This window comes from Anomaloglossus baeobatrachus, chromosome 11, assembly GCF_048569485.1.
Source record: "Anomaloglossus baeobatrachus isolate aAnoBae1 chromosome 11, aAnoBae1.hap1, whole genome shotgun sequence".
Taxonomy (NCBI): Eukaryota; Metazoa; Chordata; class Amphibia; order Anura; family Aromobatidae; genus Anomaloglossus; species Anomaloglossus baeobatrachus.
In genome coordinates this window covers 156,585,765-156,603,760 of record NC_134363.1, presented here as the reverse complement: position 1 = coordinate 156,603,760, position 17,996 = coordinate 156,585,765, and the positions used below count along the sequence as shown (strand labels likewise).

The 17,996-nt window shown below is 45.4% G+C and overlaps 1 protein-coding gene across 2 annotated transcripts in view; it reads right to left on the bottom strand.

Moving 5' to 3' along the window:
* PLCH2 (phospholipase C eta 2) overlaps positions 1-17,996 on the bottom strand; it is a 909,460-nt gene that overhangs the window by 211,646 nt on the left and 679,818 nt on the right. For both annotated transcript variants that reach the window (XM_075328181.1, XM_075328182.1), the window contains 2 exons: positions 16,883-17,126; positions 9,159-9,292 (listed from right to left, as the gene is read on the bottom strand). In XM_075328181.1, coding sequence (XP_075184296.1) covers positions 9,159-9,292; positions 16,883-17,126 — 378 coding nt within the window. The remainder of the gene's footprint in view (positions 1-9,158; positions 9,293-16,882; positions 17,127-17,996) is intronic.

Genomic DNA, 17,996 nt, shown 5'->3' with positions numbered 1-17,996 from the left:
CTACCAGCAGGTCAGATTGCACGTTCAATGTGACCCCCTAGGGCTCCTTCACATTGCGTTTTTACCTACGTAGAGTGGTCCCATCAGATCTTCCGTCCGAACACCCCCGCAAAATGGGTTTTGTATGCATGCGGTGACGGGCCCATTGACTACAATGGTGCACACTGGGTCACCATTATACCGTATAGGCTTTCTTGCAGGCAGACACCCAGACATAGCAGATTACGTTGGCCTGCAGAATACGTATACGCTCAAAAATGGTGCAAGAGAGGGCACACGCTGACTCAGTCTGCTCCGTTATAGTCATTGGCCCCATCGGCGCATGCGTCTGAAACCTATTTTGCGGGGGTGTTTGGACGGAAGCTCTGACAGGACCATGGAACGTAGGTAAAAACGTAAAGTGAAACCAGCCTTACTGGTCGGTTATAAGAATCATCCATTTTATCAGTCAACACTGAATATCTATAGATTACAGTCCCACTTTGATGTGAGACTCACGTTCATCGCCTACGGTAAGAAATGTCCCGGCCATGGAGCCTAAAAGAGAATTCTTCAAAGTCACCAAGAGCTTCGGGGGTTTTTGTGCCCCCCACCAAGATGTGATAAAAAAAGTACTGACTAATAGGAACAATGGTTATTCTTCACAGTCTTTCTTAATAAGGCAATTATTTTGTTCATAAGATGTAAACCCTGACACAACAAGTCTAACCTTTCGGTAAAACTCTTCTCCGATGAGTAACGGGAAGGGACCCTACGTGCACTCGTGACCCTTTATTTTCTAATCCGCCCGCAAACAAAGCTTTTGGGCAAAAAAAGTCTCTTATTTCTGTGTGTGACACAGATTCACACACAGGAAAATTCCTTATTCTCATTATTTTCAACCAGACGGTGCGTGTCTTTTTCGCTCCTCTACCGTAGACTCCAGCAGAGCATCTCCTGATCCTCTTTATCTGACAAGCAAAAAAAGATCAGACATCAGCGAGTGTGTCAATCACATGGAAGCGAGCGGCGGGGCAGCACAAAGGACCAAACTTCTGCTTACAGTGTTCAGTTTTCTCGCGGAGATCTTTTTCTCGAGAACTAGATCATTAACCGGAGGAGAAAAAAAAATAAAATAAGCCTTGGTGTTTAAAAAGGAAACGATCTGTCTCTGCCTCAGGCCTTGTTCACACCTCAGTGTTTTTACTTGTGCACAAAATATATCAGACCAGTTGTCATCAGCATTTTGGATCCTATTTTCGGCAGTGTTTGGTGAAAGAGTCAGTTTTTACTATGAGAGTGTAAGAAACCTCTCAAGCTTCTTTTATTGGACAGTAGTGGATGCAACTAAGATGGTGTCTCCGCTCTGTTCAAATTTTCCAGGACTCATAAAGTTGCATTGGAAATATTGATAGAGGGCTCGGGAAAAAAAAATGGACATGCCTCTTGCCTTTTTTTTGCCATTCAGTTGGCGAAAAACTTGGCAAAGAACCCATGCAATTTGGGCACAAACATTGATTGCCCATTTCTTTTTAATGGTCACAAGATCTTGGGCAACTTTGCTGTTGGAAAATATAGGAAGTCGTGTGGCACCAACGCTACAATTTTATGAATTTGTTGATGACCATAACGAGAAGCCTGGAGAGACGGTTACCAATCTTAAGGAGGTTGTCCACTTCTTTAACATTGACGGCCTATACTTAGGATAGGTCATCAATGTTTGATTGGCCATGGTCCGACATCTGGCACTACTGCTGGTCAGCTGTTCTCAGCGTTCGTAATAGACGGCTGTAAATGCTCAGTTCCGGAGTTGTCTAGTCTTCTGATAGAGGGTATGACGAGCTACTACACATCGGCCTACTACAGTATTTCCACTAAAGTAAGACATTGTCTTATATTATGTTTTGCACTAATAAAATGTGCCAGAGCTTATTTTCAGGGTTAGGCTTATGTTTGGGGAAACACAGGTTGGGGGTAAGTTTACAACCCAAAAAAGGCAGACACCCTTCAGGAGAATTGTACTTACCAGACCCTAGACATCTACATAGCTCCTAGGTCCTCCTACAATCCTCAGTGGGCACTCCCAGCAGGTTCTCATGTGTTCCACAGAGGGCACCCCCACCGCTTCCAGCAGGCGGGGGGCCTGGGATGCTTTGTCATGCATCCATCCGCACACACCCACACACCCACACACGATCACAGTAACATCACACACACATATATTCAGTGATACCGTACTGTTTCCGGCCACTGAAGAATGTGAGGACCTGCGGTGGAACACATCAATGCGTTCCACCGTGGGTCCTCCATGCGTTCCACCGTGGGTCCTCCATGCGTTCCACCGTGGGTCCTCCATGCGTTCCACCGTGGGTCCTCCATGCGTTCCACCGCAGGTGCCCCAATGCCTTCCACCGCAGGTGCCCCAATGCCTTCCACCGCAGGTGCCCCAATGCCTTCCACCGCAGGTGCCCCAAATGCCTTCCACCGCAGGTGCCCCAATGCCTTCCACCGCAGGTGCCCCAATGCCTTCCACCGCAGGTCCCCCAATGCCTTCCACCGCAAGTCCCCCAATGCCTTCCACCGCAGGTCCCCCAATGCCTTCCACCGCAGGTCCCCCAATGCCTTCCACTGCAGGTCCCCCAATGCCTTCCACCGCAGGTCCGCTAATGCGTTTCACCGCAGGTCCGCCAATGCGTTCCACCGCAGGTCCCAGGTCTCCAGAGCAGTACGGTATCACCAAATGGTTGTGTTTGCGTGACCACCTGCAAGTTGTAGCTGTTCGGGGTCTGGTGAGTATGATTGTGGGGTCTGTCTTCTCTCTTTTGGGGGTGTATGCTTTCACTAATTAAGTGTCCTACAGTATTCTTTAACTTTTTTACCTGCATGGACACTTAATTATTGAACCACAACTAGGGCTTATTTTAAGGGTAGGGCCTACATTTAAGGCATATTCCGAAAAGGCTGAAAATTCCTGCTAGGGCTTTTTTTTAGGGGAAACACGGTATTGATCTGAATTGGGAGGAGGGGGGGTGGGGATGTGCAGAACCCGGCCGTGGCTGCTGTCAAAAGATGGAGTAGCTCCAGAACTGAGCATTTCCAGCTGCCTGCTGCTGCCGCTGGCACCATGAACAGCTGATCGTGGGGGTGTCAGGTGTTGGACCCCCACCGATCAGACATTAATGATGTATCCTAATGCATTTCTAGGCGATCTCTGGGCAGCAAAGATATTAAAACAAGAGCCCCTCTGTTAACCATCTAGCTGCCACATAAAAAATTGAAAAGTAGTATCTACTGGCCTTTACACCATGATTGGTGTGACTAGCGATTGTGATTAATGCAGCTGATACCCGTCGGGTTTACGTCTTTTGGTTGGAGACCCTATTTATTAATTCACGGTGGGATGGCTTTTATACTACAGTGTCAGCTAAGTATCCAATATTATTTTCATGTATTTGCTCATGTTGCTTCTATATTAGATTTTATTTCCTTATTCTTCGGCATTGTAAATGGTGAGGACTCTAAAAATTTGTGGCCGTTAAGGAGCTTGAGTTGAGTTTTACTGCAAAAAGTTTGAAAATTTTGCTAATAAACCTAATTTGCAAAGGGGAATGAATGATTTTTGATTGCACCTGTATACTTTCCAACTTCATGATTTCCCCGTAATGACGTTTCAATACATTCATGGCAACGAACATGTTACATAAGGAAAAGATTGACTCATATACATCATATGCTGGTCTGCAGCTGCTCGGAAACGCAGGGGGATACCTTGTCTGGAAACGCGCGTCTGGCCCAGAACTTGTTAACAAGGTTTCATACCGTACAAACCACAATCAAATATTTATTTTCCAAAACTTTCACACTAGATCGGTCCTGGCTAATTGGCAGCCGGGGATTTCTATTGCATTGCTAAAATTACCTGCAGTGTTAACATAAAGTTCAAAAAGTAATTAAAAAAAATAAAAGCGAAAATGGCAATTAAAGTCTATAGTTATTAAACTAGCAGATGTCACGTTACCTAGAACATAAGTGACCGTAATCCGCTCACACAAGAGAACGGCACACGGAGGAGGGTTTTATAGAAACATTTAACAAGACTTGTCCTGGGATGAACGGCTGTCTGTCTTTTGGCATCGTACATAAATATTAAGAGGATGGGAGAGACAGGCCAGTAAGGTCATCTGCAGTAAGGTCATCTGCAGTAAGGTCATCTGCAGTAAGGTCATCTGCAGTAAGGTCATCTGCAGTAAGGTCATCTGCAGTAAGGTCATCTGCAGTAAGGTCATCTGCAGATTCCACCAGCAGAAATTGGATTTAATGGGTTGCCGCGTAGAACATTTTGCAAACAGTCCATAGTCGTTAATTAAAATAAATAAATAAAAATAAATGAAAAAAAAGAAAAGAAAAATAAAAAAAAGCACATTCACCCTGATTGGACCCTTTCCAGTATTTGGTACGGCTGCTCAGGCGTCCCAACAGTTTCCTTGCTTCTTCTTCTGGTGAGGGATATCATGGGATCCCAGCTGTCTAATAGGATAGGGGACAACTTATTCATCACTGGAGGTCCAACCCGATGGGATAGCCATAGATCCCTAAAACAGGGCTCTGAAGTGCTTCATCTGAATAAAGCAGAGGTGTCACAATTCACCTTTGGCTCTGCTCCTTGCAGAGCCATTGGGTTTTGTCTGTGGCTCGATTGTTTGAGTGGCGCCTTTGAGGGTCCAGTCGCCACAGAGGTACTGCACCTCATTCAGAGGTGTGGGATCCCATTCCCTGGTATGGAGGAGGTCACAGACTATTGCATGCACACACACACTCCTGATTTAGTTGCACCCCATTAGGCCGAGGTGAGGGCTAGTTGCTCCTTAGGGAGAGCACAGTCCCAAAACCAGTCTGGAGGTTCGGTTGGTTAGTTAGGAGGTGGAGACTTGGAACGGAGTGTGAAGAAGGAAAGTGAAACTAGACACTTAGAATTGGAGAAGGAGAAAGGAGTTGGAAAGCGAAGGCAAAGGATGTAAGGAGGAGAGAGGTCCTGAGGTCTGGAGCCGGTGAGCTCATCCTAGGACAAGGAGGAATAAAGAAAGGAAGAAGGGGTCGTAGAGTCACGGGCAGTGAGAGATCACCCGTGGGCTCGCATCCTCATCCGACGTACTAGTGTGGAGGGACTAGGCCGCAAAGGTGACCAGCCCCTAGACTAGTGGAGAAACACCAGGCTCAGGTAGCAAACCGGAGGATGAGGTATCTTTATGTGCCGAAGCCGCAGCCATACGCAAATATGCCGAAAAGGTTACCATAGAGAGCAAGGGAACAATGGCATAAGAGCCTCTCAAGCAAGGCCCGCGGACACCGGCTTGGGGCACTATGTGTGAGGCGCAGGGCAGAAGGGCAAAGCCAGCACAGGAAGACGACCAGGAAAGAAATACAGAAAAGAGCACCGATTCTGTGCCTCCAAATTGTCAGGGGATCGGCTGGATCCCGTCACTGTAGGACCCAGCATTCCAAGGCTGGTATTGTTGCGGGCGGAGGGGACGCTCGGGTCCGGCGCTGCTGCAGCTTCTGCTCGGTGGCTCGAGCGGTAGGCCGGATCCGGGGACTCGAGCGGCGCTCCTCGCCCGTGAGTGAAAAGAGGGTTGGTTTGTTTTGAGGATTTAGTCCGTGACGCCACCCACGGGTTGTAGTGAAGATGGACAACACCGCTGCTGGTGACGGGGATCCCGGGAGCGATGGTAGGGAGCAGTTGGGATGTTGTTTACCCCTTCCGTGGGTAGGGGTTGGTGGTCCCGGGGCCCGGTGGTGAGACGGGGAGGCAGGGTAGGTGAGGTGCAGGGTTGCAGGGACAGCGCGGCGCGGTGCCAGATGGCATGGGTGTACTCACTCAGCAAAAGAGGCACAAAGTCTCCGGTAAACCAAACGGCTGGATGGACGGGTCCCGCAGCCGGCTGCTGTGTCCCTCCCCGGACAGGTGATGGCGGCTGTCTTTCCCTGCACCTTTGTGTACTGTCTTGACTACAATGGGTTTCCAACGGTAGTCCGCTCCCCGGTTTATGGATGCCGGAGGAGCCCGTTTTGCCTGCAGGCGCTGGCCCTTGGGTCTCTAGCCGTTGGCGGCGGCTGTATTCCCTCACGGTGCGGATGGTTGCCTTCTAAGGGGTCTTTGGTTGTTAGGAAACCCCTGGGGTTCCTGTCACACTCGGATTTAACTGTTGACGGTGGCTCCATGCCTGTGTGTGCTAGCTTCACTTCGCTCCCCGGTCAGTACCGGCGGGCCACCGCCCGACCCCGGTCCTACGGTTCCGCGTTGATCCACCACTCCTGCAGACGGCCATCACCGTCTGCCAACCTTGCTGTCCGTGCCTGGGCCACAAACCCAGACACTCTCCACTTTACTCCTCTCACTTCAACCTCCTGAACTCCACTCCTCCAAACTCTAACTGCTTTTCCCGCCTCCAGGCCTGTGAACTCCTCGATGGGCGGGGCCAACCGCCTGGCTCCGCCCCACCTGGAGTGGACATCAGACCCTGGGAGGGAGGCAACAAGGGTTTTATGTTTGACTGGTGTAACTGTCTAGGGTAGGGGGTGTGTATGGTGTTATGTCTGTGACTACCTGGCTAGTCCAGGGCGTCACAGTATAACCGGCCGTGATAACCTGGAACTACCAATTGTGAGTAAAAGAACTAATGACTGGAACTCGCTGTGTCCTTGAATCATTGTCTACGCCGCAAGCCCTGTGCCATTCTAAGCATTCCGTCTGCTAAAATCCCCTTACGGTTGCCTGTGGGGAGCTGTACCAACTTAGCTGCGTCACTATCTGCCCCAGCGATCCCATCCAGCAGCGTTGGCTATACCTGGCCGAAGACCACAGGTGGTGTCACGACTCATTATCCCCTGTAAATATAATATATCCCCTCATTTAAATGACACCGCCAGGGTCATGGAGTTGGGCCCTGCCGCTGTGACCTCCCCATCAGAACTGGCCTAGTTCAGAGTGCCCCACAGCCCTGGTGGGCGTGCAATTCGTATTCTGTGTGTCCTTGTCGGTAGGTGGGGCTTGTTCGGTGCCTCGTTCCGGTAATCGTCTTGCTTTATCTTTGGGCTGTTTCGACCAGAACTTTGCCAGTGATAGTTCCTGCTCTGCAGTGTGTGCTTCTGGTTTCCATGAGTTCGTTCTGATCCTCGTCCCGCTACCCCAACTCTTCTCCCTGTACTTCGCTCTGTCCGTCTTGTCTGTGCTCCCTGACCCTCTGTTTGTCTGGTTTCCCCAGTCCCACTTCCCCCATTTTGTACTTGCGTTCCCCTTCGGCTTCTGACCTTGGCTTGCTGACTACGGTTCCGCTCCCCATCTGTACCTGACGTTACCTCCCCGCTACCAACCTTAGGCATCCACGTAACTTTGGCTCCTCTTCCTCCTTTGTACTGATGTGACCTCCCGGCTCTGACTCTCTGTTTATACGACCATTCTGCTACTTCCCCCATCTAGATACTGGTGACATCTAGTGGGCAGACAGTGCATTACACCTAGGAGCTCTACATCTCTCCTGTGTGCCTGCGCCCCCTAGTGGTAGCATTACAAGAGGTTTATCATGTACACTAGTAATTCTCTACGGGACACCCATTATCAGAATTAGCAGGGGTCCCAGCTTACAGACCAGCAGTGATCAAAACTCTTCTACCCATTGATTGACTGCAGAAGTCATATGTCAACCAAAAAGCCCAATTGCAGAAAAGTGGATCTTTATTAGGGTGTTTGGTGAGCAGCACAATAGCAAGAGGAACGCCGACATCAGGAAATCCCGGATAGAACAAAGTGATTGCTTACTGAATCTATGAGAGTTAAATATCCATATAGACAGTATAGAAAGATAGTAGAACTATACCTAGTATAGACATAATTGCCAATGGTAACAAGTATGGGTTGAGACAGCCATATAAGTCTCATGTTATAGGTACCAAGATAATAAAGACTAAATTGTCATAAACATATAGAGTGACAGTGGCTGTTAAGCCCAAAAACCGAGACCGTATGGTCAGAAAGAATCAGAGGGGCAGGTGCCCATCATGGAGTATACATACCATGACGAAAGCTTTTCTCGCCGAAACGGCCGTCGGGTGGACGCTGGCACCCGGTCTCCCCCGGATCTCCCTTGGTATGTATACTCCATGATGGGCACCTGCCCCTCTGATTCTTTCTGACCATACGGTCTCGGTTTTTGGGCTTAACAGCCACGGTCACTCTATATTTTTATGACAATTTAGTCTTTATTATCTTGGTACCTATAACATGGGACTTATATAGCTGTCTCAACCCATACTTGTTACCATTGGCAATTAGGTCTATACTAGGTATAGTTCTACTATCTTTCTATACTGTGTATATGGATATTTAACTCTCAGAGATTCAGTAAGCAATCACTTTGTTCTATCCGGGATTTCCTGATGTCGGCGTTCCTCTTGCTATTATGTCGCTCCCCAAACACCATAATAAAAATCCACTTTTCTGCAATTGGGCTTTTTGGTCGTCTTTTCTCTTGGTTTCTGTGTTTTTTTTGCGACTAGCCCTAGTCCTCTCTTATTCTTTACATTATGACTCTTTACTTACATTATTTATACTATCTTTTGGAGTTATGGATTGGTTGATAACTTTGTTCAGAAGTCATATGCCGTCTGACCAAGATGAATAAGTATATACCTCTTCCTTTACACGATTTGTGTCCATTGAAGCCAGTGGCCCAACAGTCTCCTTATCTGCTCACCCAAGAGGACTGCAGCCAAGGACGTCAGTATGGAGGACCAGTGGGTGTCCGGTAAGGGAGAAGATGATAACCCCTTTTTAAAGTCACTTTTTTGCCTACATGAAGCTTTCACATTTTTTAAAGGGATTGTCCATGGAATAGATCTGCACCAATTGGCAAAATGGGGAACGTTTACTTTGTACAATTCTGAAACATGCACTTCTTAGAGGTCTTTGGAGCGATCAGTGGACCCACCAACCAGACCCCACTGATCTAATCAACATTATTGGACCTACAACATATAAAATGACCCAAAAGCTTAGGTCATCTTTAGGTATGCCGACAGTGTGAACAAACTTATTATTGGCCACATGTCCACTAATTTTAGAAGGCATATTTTTTTTTTAGGACAGCATGCACACAATAAGGCCGTTATAGTAAGAACCATACTTGCCTTGAACATTTGCTTCACTTTCTGGCGAGGAAGGTTGACATTCAGTTTGTGCATCAGTTGTAGGACCTCATTTATGCTTAAGCTGCCATCCCCGTTCTTATCTGCTTCGTCAAAAGTCTGCTTCAACCATATTTGATGGGAGTTAAGGAGAGAAACCCAAGATCAAGTAAGAAAATTCTATTACTCAGAGTCAGCAGATATCACCACTTCTGTATATAGGAACCATCTCTGACTATATATGTGATTAATAGGTGGTCAGGCCATCGATGGACTTGATCCATAGAAGCAATACTGTCCCAGCAACAGCTATGGCTCTCTGCATACTGTAGCTTAGGGGAATTCTGCATAGGATCGCTATCTCAAGACAAGCTCCATTCAAATCCAACAGCTTTTGATATACTATAATGATAAAATGAGTACGATTGTATAGAAAAGTACAAAGATCATAACCATAGCATGCAAAATAAAAGCAGATTTGAAAGACTTTGGATCCCAATAGACATTTATCCCCTATCCAGAGCATATATAAAAAATGTCGGATCACGGACCAGAGCAGGTAACATCATTCAGGCTCCATTTAATGGGAGCAGCTAAGAAGTGATGAGTGAGCACTACCATGCTCGGGTGCTCAGTACTCGTAACTAGTGATGAGTGAGCACTACCATGCTCGGGTGCTCAGTACTCGTAACTAGTGATGAGCGAGCACTACCATGCTCGGGTGCTCAGTACTCGTAACTAGTGATGAGCGTGCACTACCATGCTCGGGTGCTCAGTACTCGTAACTAGTGATGAGTGAGCACTAACATGCTCGGGTGCTCAGTACTCGTAACTAGTGATGAGCGGGCACTACCATGCTCAGGTGCTCAGTACTGGTAACTAGTGATGAGCGGGCACTACCATGCTCGGGTGCTCAGTACTGGTAACTAGTGATGAGCGGGCACTACCATGCTCAGGTGCTCAGTACTGGTAACTAGTGATGAGCGGGCACTACCATGCTCAGGTGCTCAGTACTGGTAACTAGTGATGAGCGGGCACTACCATGCTCAGGTGCTCAGTACTCGTAACTAGTGATGAGTGAGCACTACCATGCTCGGGTGCTCAGTACTCGTAACTAGTGATGAGCGGGCACTACCATGCTCAGGTGCTCAGTACTGGTAACTAGTGATGAGCGGGCACTACCATGCTCAGGTGCTCAGTACTCGTAACTAGTGATGAGTGAGCACTACCATGCTCGGGTGCTCAGTACTCGTAACTAGTGATGAGTGAGCACTACCATGCTCGGGTGCTCAGTACTCGTAACTAGTCATGAGCAAATATAATGAAAGTCAATGGTGAAATCTAGCATTTTTCTGGAGTCCACCATTGATTTCCATTATATTTCGGTACTCGAGTCACATCCATCTGACTATCCAACTGCTCGTTACAAGTACAGAGCACCCGAGCATGATAGTGCCCGCTCCTCAGTAGTTACAAGTACCGAGCACCCGAGCATCGTAGTGCATGACTAGTTATGAGTACTGAGCACCCGAGCATGGTAGTGCTCGCTCATCACTAGTTACGAGTACCGAGCACCCGAGCATGGTAGTGCTCAATCATCACTAGTTACGAGTACCGAGCACCCGAGCATGGTAGTGCATCACTAGTTACGAGTACTGAGCACCCGAGCATGGAAGTGCTCGCTCCTCACTACAGCTAAGTGTTGAACTCACCTGTATCAGTCAGAGCCATAAAATCTTAATTACTCACCGGTAATGGGATTTTCAATAGCCCATGACAGCACCACATGAGTTTGGTTTCCTGTCCTGGTATGGACAGGAAACCAAACTCATGTGGTGCTGTCATGGGCGGCAGGGAAAACTATGAATGAAGTAACAGGATGAACGCTAGAATTTGCTCCGTTCACATGTTTCCCCGCTGAGATTCCCAATCTAGTAATTTTGCGGTCCTATCCCTGCTAATTGACAGGGACACACTTTCTTTTAAAATGAAGGGGAAGTTGGGCAGTCACCCAAGTCTCCATATTGGAACTAGGCATTGACCTCAAAATTAGTATCCGTAATAGACCCCCAGCTACCGTGTTATCTACAAGGTGTCATCATGTGTCAGTGTGAACTTCTGGCACCCAATATGTCAAACCCAGGGGCAAATCTCACCCCTGTTCCCTTTATAGCTATTTCACCAGATATCAAATCACACGTCTGACTTCTCCGGCAGAATGGGGGTCTGTCCATTTTTTGTGGAGCTTTTAGGATTTTTGTCTTTTAGTTATTGGCTTCCAGCATCATCGTTCTCTGGCAGCTCATCAATACAACTCCAAAAGACAACAACAGAGAATAGGAAATACTACGGCCAAACGTTTCATCTGTACTAATAACCTGAAAAGGAAGGCTTCCCGGCAGAGATGTGTCGGAAAATCTTGTAACATCGGGATTTGTGTTGTATTATTCAACGAGTTCTAACAATTTTACAGAAGTTGAGGGCAAAGAATTTTGCTTGGTAGCTTGAATTTGCTCGAGAAAGTCTTAGTCCAGAGGCAAAGAAGCCCTCGCTGTATGATTATGGCAGCACGCACCCAGTGACTCGTTTACAAGGACAACTTTTGGGAGGTACATGGGAGGTAACACACAAAGTCCTTGAAGAAGTATTGCCATCCCAGTAAGCGATGGCATACTGTTGGGATACATCGAAACAATGGATGATATGTTGAGTGTTTGGTGAATTTGTTTTACCTCAGCATTTGGTGAGCTTTTTACCTCAGCATTTGGTGAGTTTTTTACCTCAGCATTTGGTGAGTTTTTTACCTCAGCATTTGGTGAGTTTTTTACCTCAGCATTTGGTGAGTTTTTTACCTCAGCATTTGGTGAGTTTTTTAACTCAGCATTTGGTGAGTTTTTTACCTCAGCATTTGGTGAGTTTTTTACCTCAGCATTTGGTGAGGTTTTTTTACCTCAGCATTTGGTGAGTTTTTTTACTTCAGCATTTGGTGAGTTTTTTACCGCAGTATTTAATGTTTTTTTTACCTCAGTATTTAGCAAGATTTTTCCTCAGTATTTGGAAGCCAAAACCTAGAGTGGGTAAAAAAAATACCGAAGTGGTGCTCATGTTTCTATTATAATTTTCCTCCAATTGTTCCATTCCTGGTTTTTGGCTACAAATACGGAGGTAAAAAATTCACCAAATACTCAATGTGCGCACATTTTCTACAGGGACTGCAGTTTTGGGTCTCCTATACAGTTTTTGTTTTGCGCAGGTGTGATTACGACAGGCTCCATTCATAGTAACAGGCCGCAGTGTTGTGCATAGTAACCAGGCGGCACAGTTATATAGGGAAAACCTGTGAAAGGGACTCAGAGCTGCAGCCCCTCATTCACAGGATAAATGGGGTTCCCATAGGTGAGAGTACCAGTGATAGGCATATGATGGCATATTCTAGTGACTTAGAAGCGTTATTCTTGTCCGGCTTGTTCAGTAGCACACTGTAGGGGAGTGATCTGTGCCCGAAAAGACGTCATTGTTTTTATCAGAATGTATACTGTGTATTTATATATGTGCAAAAACAACAAGATGTTTAAGTTACCAATGTTGGGCATAGTACTACTGGCCACCATGAAGTGTCACCAGTTCTGGGTTCCCTAGTTGGAAGGGGTAGCTTAGGTTTCAGGTATATGAAAGGCCTGAGAGGGCTAACTAGAGAAGCTAGCCCACAGTAACGGGATTTAGTGTTTTGGGTATTTCCTGATTAGAGTGTTAAGTTAGGGTTGAGTTAGTAGTGTGGTGTGCAGAGGGCGAGCCAAGACATAAGTAACGGGCAAAAGGAAGTGAAGGAGACCGAGACTCGATAGTAGCTTAAAGTTCTTTGGAGGCAAATTGAGGGACCAGAGAGCGCAGCCCCATCAGAGAGGCTAGTGTGAACAGTGGCGGATCAGTGTTGACTGATGGTCAGTGATACTGTGGAAATCGTCTCAAGGAGTGATCCTGAAGTAGTGGCGTAGCCGTGTAGGGTAGTCTAGCCTAGCCACAGCGACACACATGGACACATGTGGTTGGATATCCAGGGGACAGTGAAGCGCCAAATCAACACGCTCCTTGGTAAGGGTGTGAACTTGTCTACAACCGCAAGGGAAGAGTCTTGTAAGAAGCTGAGGGTTAAGTACTTTGCAACTGAAGAGAAACGGTGTTTGAAAAGTGTTACAAGTAAATTGCAGTTTATAACCGTTGTGGACTCCTCTTTAATAACCTTAAACACAGAACCGCACAGTGTGAACTAGACGATGGGAAGCTGGCTTGTGGTCAAGAAATACTGCTACAACAAGATAAGACATCTACATCCACTCAAGCGCCCGTATCTGAAACATAGTAGTCATGGGCGAGCAAAGCAGTGGGACCCTCGCCCATGACTACCGGCCCGAGCACTCTAAGACTAAGTAAGTGTGCATTTTATAGTTTTGTTTCTTCACCGAAAAAAGCACCCTCTGGCAGAGTAATGCACTTTTGGTCAAAAAACACATAAAAAACCACATGCATTTTTGAGACGTTTCGGTGTTATGGCTGCATTTTTGGGTACGTTTTTGCCCATGTGTTTTTTCACTATAGTCAGTCAATGGAAAAACGCAGGTGAAAAACACAGTAAGAATTGACATGCTGCTTCTTTTTTCTGCAATCATAACTGCAAGGAAAAAAGAAGTAACGTGTGCACAGCCTTTCTGAATTCTCAGACTTTGCTGGTGAAGATAATGCATGCAGTTTAAGGCAACAAACTGCACCAAAAACAAAAAAACCTGCACCTTGTGCACAGGGCCTTTCAGCATCTCTACCTGGTCTCCCGGATTCTCGCTTGCGGGGGCTCTGCGCTCCTGCATGATTGACAGTTTGGACCATCGGCAATGTTGCACTACTGGCCCAAATTCAGCACTCACAATTTGGAGAAACAAGGCAGCAATGGCATCTATAGCATTGGCTATAGAAAAGAACTTGGCACTCGGATTAGATGCAAATTAGTATTCATTTCAGCTCTTTTATGCAACCCACATACAAAATAATAATAATATAAGTTCCATTTCGGTCTTAATCGACCTTCATCACATATGTGGATTGCTGATGCATCGTAATTAAAATAGGAGAATGGGAAAAGATACTCGCTTCTCATATAGCATGCAAATACTAACTTGTTTCTAATCTCAGTGCCAAGTTCTGTGAGATTACATACATATATATATATATATATACATATATATATATATATATATATATATATATATATATATATATATATATATATATATATATATATATATATATATATATATATATATATATATATACATACATATATATATATATATATATATATATATACATACATACATATACATTATATATACATAGCTACATATACACATACACACACACATACACACACACACACACATATATACATACACACACACACACACACACACACACACACACTGTGTGCAGAATTATTAGGCAAATGAGTATTTTGCTCACATGATGCTTTGTATACATGTTGTCCTACTCCAAGCTGTATAGGCTGAGAGCCAACTACCAATTAAGTAAATCAGGTGATGGTATCTCTGTAACGAGGAGGGGTGAGGTGTAATGACATCAACACCCTATATAAGGGGTGCTTAATTATTAGGCAACTTCATTTCCTTTGGCAAAATGGGTCAGAAGAGAAATTTGACGGGCACTGAAAAGTCCAGAACTGTGAGATGTCTTACAGAGGGATGCAACAGTCTTGAAATTGTCAAACTTTTGAAGCGTGATCACCGAACAATCAAGCGTTTCATGTTAAAGAGGGGCACAAGAAGCGTGTTGGGCAAAAAAGGCACAAAATAACTGCCCATGAATTGAGGAAAATCAAGCGTGAAGCTGCCAAGATGCCATTTGCCACCAGTTTGGCCATATTTCAGAGTTGCAACGTTACTGGAGTATCAAAAAGCACAAGGTGTGCCATACTCAGGGACATGGCCAAGGTCAGGAAGGCTGAAAAAACACCACCTTTGAACAAGAAACATAAGATAAAACCTCAAGACTGGGCCAAGAAATATCTTAAGACTGATTTTTCAAAGGTTTTATGGACTGATGAAATGAGAGTGACTCTTGATGGGCAGATGGATGGGCCAGAGGCTGGATCAGTAAAGGGCAGAGAGCTCCACTCCGACTCAGACGCCAGCAAGGTGGAGGTGGGGTACTGGTATGGGCTGGGATCATCAAAGATCAACTTGTGGGACCTTTTCGGGTTGAGAATGGAGTGAAGCTCAGCTCCCAGACCTACTGCCAGTTTCTGGAACACAACTTCTTCAAGCAGTGGTACAGGAAGAGGTCGGTATCGTTCAAGAAAAACATGATTTTCATGCAGGACAATGCTCCATCACATGCATCTAACTACTCCACAGCATGGCTGGCCAGTAAGGGTCTAAAAGATGAAAAACTAATGACATGGCCCCCTCGTTCACCTGATCTGAACCCCATAGAGAACCTGTGGTCCCTCATAAAATGTAAGATCTACAGGGAGGGAAAACAGTACTCGGAACAGTGTCTGGAGGCTGTGGTGGCTGCTGCACGTAATGTTGATCGTAAACAGATCAAGCAATGACAGAATCTATGGATGGTCGGCTGCTGAGTGCCATCATAAAGAAAGGGGGCTATATTGGTCGTTATATTGGTTTATAGTGATATAGGAATATATTTGGTTTTTATTAAGTTGCCTAATAATTCTGCACAGTAACAGTTACCTGCAAAAACAGATATCCTCCTAAGATGGCCAAATCTAAAAAAAAAAATACTCCAGCTTCCAAAAATATTAAGCTTTGATATTTATGAGCCTTTTGGGTTGATTGAGAACGTAGTTGATCAATAACAAACAAAATCCTCTAAAATAAAACTTGCCTACTAATTCTGCACAGTAATATATATACTAATTATATATATGTATGTATGTATATATACACACACACACACACACACACACACACACACACACACTATATATATATAAGGATTGAGGGAGTTGGATACTGCTCGAGCACCAAGATGAGGAGCAGCATGTCCTCCTTGGGGCGATACAATGTCGGAAGCATGGCGACTCTGAAGCTAGCTGGGACTGAGTGCGAACAGTGCACTTCAACGATACCGGACAACTTCAGAGCACTCCAACAAACTATGTAGGAAAGAGCTTGTAAGCACTGCATGCACCATGATCTGACAGTGCTGCCGAGATGGAGTAGTGGATGGTCCTCAAGGAAATAAGCAGTAAACCACAAAATCTAAAATCTCTTATCTTGAGAGCAGAGAGGAATTTTCGCAATCAGTAACTTGGAAGTTGTTTGTTTTTACAAGGACTTTGCCATTCTACCCGACTAAGTAGATGGGAATACCCCATAGGCTGTCCATGGAACTCAGTATGGTTCCACATGTGGCAAAATATGACCACACACTAATTATTGCCCCATAGAATAGTATATAAAGGCAGTGGTAACACAGTTCTGTTTTGAAAACAGAGGTACAGTCTACATAAATAGTAGGCTGTGATGCATCGATGATCCATAACATTGGAATTTGCATGATGCCCAGTAATCTATAAATAAAAATATTAAAAACCACAGACCACTAACTAGATGATATGAGAAGTACAGGACCTTCCGTTATGTTATGCCTCAATCATCCAATACCAGCACTAGTTTGCAGAAAAGGATATTGGTCCCGGGTTCTTTGCCGCTTAGACAGACTATCTTCATCACTAATTCCTGCCATCAGGTACTTCAGACCGGTTATCCACGTTCGAGCTTCTTCACCACTTGAGGACACCAAATCCAGAGACTCCATGTGATCCCCATAGTAGATACTGAAACAGCAGTTGGGGTCAAAGCTGCCGTCAGGGTATCGTTGGAAGATCTCAGACTGTTTCCCCTCACAGACCTCCTGGATGGTATCAATGGATACTGGAAAGGAGAAAACAAAACATAATATTAAAAAAGAAGGTTTCTGTCAATTACCGAGCAATATTATTGATGGAGGTAGGATTCCAGGTTATAGATATACAGCCATAATGGCCAACAAGACACCCTGTCTACGGCAAATTAGATGCCTACATGTCTGGTACACCTCATGGTACTGTGATACTATCTGTGCTAGGGCCGTCACAGAGGGACCTGGTACAACTACCATCTCCTAAAAAGCTGACACCTTTCAATTATAAAAAAGTAATTGGCACTCCAGAATGGGAACCAGGCAATCCTTTAAACCTTCTATTGTAGCCAGAATGAACGTCTCCAGTAGTTTGTAATACAGTGGATTTGAAGGTCTAGTCTTCACATAACATGTACATGAAGGAGCCTTGGGCACCCATGGCCCGGTTGGTCCCTAGTTCACAAGTTGTCCTTCTGTAAACCATTCATGGTAGGTACCAGCAGCCACTGAATACCAATACATACCCCACAACAAAACCTGCCCATGCGGAGATGCTCTGAACCAGTCTTCCGACCATCACAATTTGGCCCCGGTCAGAGTCTCTCCGATCCATACAACTTGACCATTTTCCTGCTTCTTACATCATTTTAAAGTACAGACTGATCAACTTTGATTTCTTCCTACTAAATCTAGTCTTCTGCCATTGTCACAAAATAACTAAAAAACGGTATTGTTCCATTTTGCAAAGGTTTGTTTTTTTTTTATTTATAAATAAAATGCTCGTATTTGGGGCTCAAAATAATTTTTGTCTTTGGAAATTTGCAACGTTTGGCTTATCCAGGATCCTTGATTCCATGCACTTTCAACTTTGATGTTGTCTATGGTCATAAATCAGCATAGAG